The sequence below is a fragment of the Nanorana parkeri genome, unplaced genomic scaffold (assembly GCF_000935625.1).
Source record: "Nanorana parkeri isolate BGI_ZX_2015 unplaced genomic scaffold, ASM93562v1 scaffold244, whole genome shotgun sequence".
In the NCBI taxonomy this organism is placed as follows: domain Eukaryota; kingdom Metazoa; phylum Chordata; class Amphibia; order Anura; family Dicroglossidae; genus Nanorana; species Nanorana parkeri.
This window is the reverse complement of record NW_017306512.1, coordinates 1,054,234-1,062,593: the sequence shown is the minus strand read 5'-3', so window position 1 is coordinate 1,062,593 and position 8,360 is coordinate 1,054,234. Positions and strand designations below refer to the sequence as shown.

General features: G+C 40.4%; 1 protein-coding gene across 1 annotated transcript in view; it reads left to right on the top strand.

Moving 5' to 3' along the window:
* Positions 1 to 8,360, top strand: part of GNPTAB (N-acetylglucosamine-1-phosphate transferase alpha and beta subunits) — a 69,209-nt gene that overhangs the window by 20,967 nt on the left and 39,882 nt on the right. Inside the window, exon 7 of the mRNA XM_018556632.1 lies at positions 2,525 to 2,659. Within this exon, the coding sequence (XP_018412134.1) occupies positions 2,525 to 2,659 (135 nt within the window). The remainder of the gene's footprint in view (positions 1 to 2,524; positions 2,660 to 8,360) is intronic.

Here is an 8,360-nt window from a genome sequence, read left to right as displayed (position 1 = left end):
GGAGACACCGACTGACGCTGGGGGGAGGGAGGAGACACTGACCGACGTTGGGGTCCCTTAAAAATTTCCTTGGCCAAAAAGGGGTCACGAGAAAGTTTAAGAAGGCCTGGGTTAGAGCACGTTTCCCCAGGTTTTCAAGCACTTGGACTGAAAGTGGAAGTGGCAATACTAGGAGACAGCTGCATGCACAAATCCTGATTTAAAACCTCTTAACAGGAAAATAGAGTACAGTAAGCAAAGCTGATTATTTATTCGTGTGCTACTTGCTATCCAATCAGCAGGCAGAGCAGAGGGTATGTTCTTGACCAATGTGTACTGCTGCAGCTTGGGGTTTAAGGCCTGGCAGTGTTGTCTGGTTTACAAATCCTTTAGAGCTGCAGCTAACGATTATTTTCAAAATCGATTAGTTAGCCGATTATTAAGTTCGATTAATCGGTTAATCGGATTTAAAAAAAAATTAAAAGAATGGCTCTAGTGATGGGACTACTAGTTTGTATTGAGATTGCAGTGCATCACAGGAGCAAGCTTGGAGCGGTGGAAGTAAAAAAGAAAAAAACGTGTGGTGTGCAATATAGTGAAATGAAAAGTGTAAAATTATACAGCAATGAATGCAGAATGGCACCGGCTATAGGGGGAATACAACAAATCCCAGCAATACATTATAGCTGGCATTATTCCGCATTGCGATGTATAATGTACTATTGCTGGGTGTTGTAGTCCTCTATAGCTAGTGGTATTTGGCATTGCACCACTGTATAATGTATTATTGCTGGGATTTGTTGTACTCATCTACAGCTGGTGGTATTCTACATTGCGCTGTATAATGTATTATTAATGCAGAATACCACCAGCTATATAGGGATACAACAAATCCCAGCAATACGTTATACATACAGTGTACAATGTATTGCTGGGATTTGTATTCCTCTATAGCTGATGGTACATTGCTCTGTTTAATATACAGCACAATGTACCATCAGCTATAGAGGAATACAAATCCCAGCACCCCCCCATGTGAGCAGTCTTCCAGCAACTTGTATCTGAGATCGGGCCTGTCTATCGGTGGCGGTCATCCGCCCACACCTGCTCCTCCTTACTTATTCTCCCCGAGTGAGGTGAGGCGTGTGGATGTGGGTGGGCGGGTCTGGCAGTGGAGAGGGTGAGGTGGGGAGGAGGAGGTGTGGCGCGCAGCGTCTGTGGAGACGTGAACAGGGCCAACCTATCAGAAGCCGATTAACTTTTTCAATAATCGATTATAATCGATTATGTCGATTAGTTGTTGCAGCCCTAAAATCCTTTAATAGTTTGTTCCTATTTAGCCCTATGTTAACCCTTAGTTTTCCCTAATCAGCCCTTTATAAACTCCTCCCCCTTTTTAGTGCTTCTGATTTCTGTCAGATATATATTCTTTTATGAAAGTTATCATTATATCAGGCAACTGAGTTGATATTTGTATTAACATTATGAGTTTATTCATTAAGGAAGAATAAAGAACTGATGTAATAAGTCAAGTGCACTAACCTAGAGCACCCTGTCAGATTTCAGTTTGCTGAAATCAGTTTAACTGAGAAATGATTATGGATTGGTGCATGTGTATTGTATTTTGTACATCACAGATCTTTGCACTGCCTTACTGAAAACGTATTTTAGTATATATGTTGTTTAGATTTTATGAGTTTATTCATGAGCACAGTGTAAATCACATTAATAATGAGAAAACAACTGAGATTTATGGCATCTTATATGAAATCTTTTTATCTTTGATGCTTACAATGCTGTATTCATAATTGTGCCTGAAATAGGTTTTAAATATGTGACCTGGACTTCCATGGCAGAGGTTTGGAAGTTGCAAATAAAGTGCTGGATCCATGTGATTATTCTTTCTGGATGTTTCTCATCCAACAGTAGTCACGTGATGTGAATATGGGTGATGTGGCTAACCGGTAGACATCTTCTGCAATCCAAAGGATCTCCGCAGCTGTAAAGTGGAAAGTCTTATTGAGTTGTGATGGGAGTACTTCAGGCTTGTCAGCAGCTTGTTTAGCAGCCAAACCAGTTGCTGACAAGCCTGAGGTATACCCATCACAACTCAATTCTTTTAAGCAGCAGTGATTGTTGTCCACATTCATGATGTTTTCCCTTTTTATGTAGACCACATACCTAAAGGGGTTGTGTTTTGTACCCCCGAAACACATTGGCTACACTATGTGAATGTTTGTTGACCCTAATGGAATAAAGTTGTATCTGGCCTATTTTAAATGGTGTGGCGTTTTAGTTCCTACATCTACTGTGTTTTATGGGAAGGACTGATAAAAGAAAAATGTTTTATAAAACAAGGTTTGGCATAGTGAAGCTACAATGTTGGGTGGTACAAATCCCCATGACCTTTTACCCAGGTGTGGTAGGTTTAGTATGAACTCCCATCATGACATGATCAGGAAACACCTACATCAGTTCATACATCATCATTACTGCGTGCTCATGAACATTGCATGCCAGCTGACGTATTGACTTCTTCATGTAGACTACAGATAAAGAAGCCCCTGGATTAGTGTTTATGCAAGACTTGGTTTTTCTAAGTGGATTTCCAGCAACGTTTAAGGACACCGATCAGTTGAAGTCAAAACTACCCGGGAGCTTATCGTCCAAGATTAAACGGGTAAGGCATACATTTCATTTAAAAATATACTTACAAACCAATCTTCTAATTTTTCTTGAATATATTTTTGTGTGTTTATTAAGTATGGCTGTTGAAAAAAAAAAAGTATAGTGTCAACAAACCCACATATATGTTCTAAATTTTAAAAACCTATTTATGTAACCACATTTATGTAACCACTTAAAGACCCCCTTCCTGGCCAGGCCATTTTTCAGTATTCAGCACTTCGGTACTTTGACATTTATTAAGTCATGCAATGCTGTACTGAAATTAATGTTATACCATTTTTTTGCGACAGATAGAGCTCTTGTTTGGTGGTATTTTATCGCAACTGTTTTTTTTTACTATGTTAAGGAAAAGTTACTGAAACTTTAGAAAAAAAAAACTTTTTTTTTTACATTGTTATAATACATTCATTATTACCCAATTTTTTGGAAAAATATAAAAGACAGGGTCACGTCAGGTAAATGGACACCAAACATGAAAAAGCCTTAAAATTGCATGCACATGCGAAATTGCAAAAAACTACCATACCCAAAATTGGCCATAGGCGATGCTTTAAAAGCTTTTACCACTTATCGGTCTAGTGTTCTCAGCGAATAATGGCCCTAAAATTATTGTTCGCACTGTGACGTTCACGGTGATATAAAACAAATGCGGCGTAATGGGTGGAATCATTGTTTTTTCGCTTGTATGAGTACCCGACGCATGTTTGCGCACGTGTATGTGGGGCTGCAGACTTAAAAAAAAAATTTGTGGGTTTTTTTGTAAATTCTTTTATCTTTCTTCTGAAGCTGGAAAGTGACAGCAGAATGTGGAAGCGATGTAATATACATCACTTCCTGCATTCTGACATCGGAGGGAGATCCTTCCTCTAATCCCCTGTCACAAAGCGGCCATGCCAGTCCCAGGCCCGCTCGGGACCAGCGCTGCAGGGGGGGCACACCGACCAGAACCTCATATAAGTGATCTGGCAGCTCTACATCGTTTACCAGGTAAAGTAATTGGGCATCCAAGGTTTGTCTTGTGAAACTCTTTCTATGTACCACCCTCTGCATCCCCCTGCCCCATGCTGTGACTGTAAATGCTTAGAACTGGCTGTCAGTTTAATATCTAGGTCCAGTTTGTTTTGCAAGAGCACTGATAACCGCTTCTCTGTGAATGAACAGTGTAAAAGCAGTTAAACTATTTATTCATACATATAATGTAATAATATATTTATATTGTGGACATCGCAAAGCCCGAGCCTGCAACCTTTATGTGCAAATACCGACTTTAACCAGAAATATGGTGCCGCCTGTCTCCCGTGATTTTGTTATTGGTCATTAGGCTGGGGGAAAAAAGATGTGAGAGCAATTTTTTTTGTTTATTGCAGAAGAGATATATTATGTTCAGGGCTTGAAAAATGTTTCGCACATAGGCGCACCCGACGCATGTTTGCGTGTGTATGTGGTTGGCGGGGGACTTTAAAAAAAAACAAAAACTTTTTCTTTATGCTTCTTTCATTTGTTTATTACTCTTTTCTTTTTTTCTTTTTTTTACACTTAACTTTATTGCTATCACATGTGGGGTAACAAGTCCCCTATGTGATAGCCAATTTGCAGTGACAGGTCCACCTTATGGAGACAGGGGTCTCCGAGACCCGTAATGTCACCTAGTGACCCCAGAGAAGCTGATGAAGCAGAGATCTCCTTCACCAGCTTCTCCCCAGCTCCTGGAGCTGGAGAGTGACAGCAGAATGCGAAAGTGATGTAATATACCGATCTCCCTTTAACCCCTTCATGACTGAGGCCTTTTTTTCATTTTTTGTACCCATGTTATATTCCACATTTTAGGCCTGAAAATTACGTAAAACCCCCCAACATTATATATTTTCTGAATGCCAAGACCCTATAGAATAAAATGGTGGTAGTTGCAAATTTTTATGTTGCGCAATATCAGCGCAACTCCTTATTAAACCCCAATATCCGTAAAACGGCGAAAAACCCCAGTACCCCAAATGTATTTAAATTTAATTTTAAAAACGTTTTTTTTAACTTTACTTTGACAGCTATCACATGGGGGGGCTTACAAGCCCCCCCCCCATGTGATAGCAGATGGTGGTGACAGGTACTCTTTAAGGTGATGCTGGGGTCTGTCACAGAGCATCCGTGCCGTTCCTGGCAGCACCGGGCACAGCGGATCTCGGGACCGGCAACAGCAGTCTCTAGAGACGCCCGATCGCTTGAATGTAAGGCTCCTGGCTGGCTGTTTAACTGCTTGAAGACCAGGTGTTTAGATCCCCTACCTGGCCAGGCCATTTTTCAGTGTTCAGTGCTGCAGTACTTTGACTGACATTTATTCCGTCACTTAGAACGGCCCGCCGGGAAGCTGCTCATTCGGCTCCAGCGTCCTCTCGTCTGTTAGCGGATTTTTCAAGCCCTGATTATGTCTATTCTATGATGAAGGCTTCTTACTTTCCTGTGTCCTGTTGTTTGAACTGTGCATATGTACAATCCCAGCATCTGCCAGGCGCCAGGATAAATTAACTTCCATGCATTGGAGTTGCCCTGTATTGGCCAATCAAGATGGCCGAAGATTTCAGCACTGGCGAAGGAATATGTGGACAACGCATCGCCACAGCTGTCGTTAGTATAGTGGATTTTAGTTCTGTTTAAAGTGGGTTAAACACAGGTGGGGGGTAAGGGAACAAACCAAAGCAGCAGATTCCTAGTTGAAGATGGTATGTTTATAATATAGTGTCTCAACTGTAGGGTTCACGCATTCAGATTCAGATGAACTTGCTGAATCATAAATTTCCATTGATTCGTCTGTTCGTCCGAATCTGAAATGACAAAATTAAATGCCTGAATATCCGAAAAAATATATTCGGGCATATAGTAATTTGTTTTTCGTATGGGCACCGCCATCTTCATGCGTCCAAGATGGTGGCGCCTACACATGCGTATGATGACGCCTGATGTTGGCATCATGTGACGTCAAGCGCTGCGCCTCCAAGTTCTGTTTTTTAAATGTGCGCTTTCCAATTTGGAGGTTCATTGCCTCCGAATCCGAAACAACATAATTATGCGTTTCATCAAATGAAACGAATGAAAAGGTTTTTCCCTTTTCAGTTGTTTCTTCCTAAACAAATTTTCATGCTGTGCACATCTAGTGCGTGTTGCATGTGCAGAAGGGGACCCTTATTAACATTCACATCCCACTTGTATGTTTTATGGCAATACAGGTTCATTTAACTTCATAATGCTGCGGAGTTTCTAGTGTGACATTTTCCGATTGTATCTACACCACTAGATGGAGCTGTGTCTTTGTCTAACTGATCTCTGAGGATACATATATTTGTATGTTGCTCACACTGTGTGAGTCATGCAAGTGACAAGTGGAAGAGATTAAGAAAAAACTTGACCTGTCTAGTTGAATATTCTGAATCGTGTATAATCTAGAGGCAATCTGTTTTGTACAGAACACAGTGTCCGTGTGCTGCCAATAATACAGGTTATGCTGGATAGAGTGAATACTTTACAGTGCAAAAAGTTCTGTACTTAAAATAGATTTAACTACAGAATGCAGTATAGCAAGTAAAGTCGAGCACCAGGCAAATATAAAAAGCAACCTTGTAACCCAGCTACGAAGTTATAAAAATCACCAGGGCAGAAGTGTCATCTAATCGTAATCCTAGCCTATAGTAGCCCTTTTGCTGAACAATAGCCGAAGCATATCTTTGTTGAAATAAATTTGTCACAAGAGAAATTTGGCAGCTGACATTGCTGAGCTCTGAAAATACTAGTTTTTTGGCTGCCGTGTTATCACAGGAGCAAGCTTGGAGTGGTTGGCTACTTTACAACAAACAGGGACCACGGGGAACAAAAGTAACCACCCTCCAGAAGGAAGGACAGTGTCAGCCCCAATTCAGAGATGATTTGAGGATCTGCAGCTGAGCGATACACAAATAAGACACAATTTTGTTAATAGTTGAGGTACTTGAATGCATTTTGTAAGATTTAACTCCTGAGTTTAGTGTCACTTTAACTTGGCAGCCAAAAAACTAGTATTTCAAGATTTCGCTTCTGAGTTTAGCTTCACTACTTTGATACTGACCTCAGAAAACTATGCAGATCAGGAGTTCTAACTTTACAAGGCTCATATCAGTGCCATTTTCATGTTCATTAGCTAAGGAAGTATTTAAATGATTGCATTGGTATGAAAGCAAGGCAACTTGCATTTTTCAGAAGGAGATTAGCAATGGTAGCCTGCATAATTTTATCAGCACTTTTGGCTCATTGGACACTTCTGCATGAATGGTACTCTCTCATCGAAGCCACGGTGGTCAGGTACTGGCTGCCAAAGGAGCCAGGCGTATCTCACAGGTAAGCTTTTGTTAGTAGCTCACACCATTCGACAGCAGATGGGCTAACAAAAAATTAATTAAACTTTTTGAGGTAATGTACAGCTATTGCATGTATCTGTTCCTCTGAACACCAGAACTCGTACTGATAAAGGAAGAGCCAGCAGCGTGTGCCAGTCAGGGCTCTTTGCACATGACAATCCTGTCAAAGGGCACATTCACAATATAACATTGCGTTAATTGCACAATACAATTTGATTAATGCACGCTATTGCACAATGCACCTGGTGCGCGTTACTTTTTGCTTAATGCATTGCGTTGCCATTCATTTGAATGGCACCCCCAATGCATCTCCTGGCCACCATACTCTGCAATGCAATACTATGCGTTGAGGTGAAAAAAGATGAAAATGGTGGCTGGGAGCTGCATTGGGGTGTATTCACTTCACTATGACTTTAGTTGCTTTGAACTTGTTCCTTGCCAGTGACTAAGTATTGAAGACAGGCAAGTAGCATTTGAAGAATCAGGTCCCTATTTGTCTTGCTATAAAACCGCTTTTCCTTAATATGGGCTATTCACAGCATTATGCTAAAAACTACAGGTCAAAAGTGCATTTTCTTTATGGATGTGTTTCACAGCTTTCTGGAGGAATGCCTGAATTTGCTGCATTTGATATATTTGATATATCATGTCAATCATTGACACAATAAACATAGCAATTAACACAGATCTGTTAGCGTGGTCTGCACCACAGAAGTGGAAGTTGATAATCCAGAATTTCACAGCAAAGTTTTTTTGGTGAGTCTCTATATATCTGGACATGTGATATGGATTATCACCATTTTGCTATAAAAGAAGAGGCAGTGTGATACATGGCTATATTGGTGCTTTTAAGATATTTTCTGTTAGAATTGGTGACTGTCCCAGTGAAATGTAATATGGTCATGTCATGTCTTCACTCGTCCAGTTGCTCTTCCTGGATAGCGGGAGACTTTGTGCCAAATAACGGGAATATTACACCACAGTCAGCTGCTCCCCGGCGTATTGTCTGCTAGTCTCAATGCAAATGTTGTTCTGTTTATAGAAGGCGTTTGGATGCCTGTAATCCCTGCCCCATGACAAGATCTAAAATGTTGCCAATCTCAAGTAACAGTCACAATGCAGTTTTGATTTTTTAGTTTTAACAGTCTGAGATGGACTTGTTAATAGATTTCTGTTTACATACTTTATGTAAAATGTCTGTTGATTCTGATGTTTCCTCATAATGTTAAAATGTTGTTATTCAGCATTATGCCTAGCTCTAGCCATGTATTTTTTTTTTTAATTTTAGTCTTGGATACAGTGGGGAATTATTTT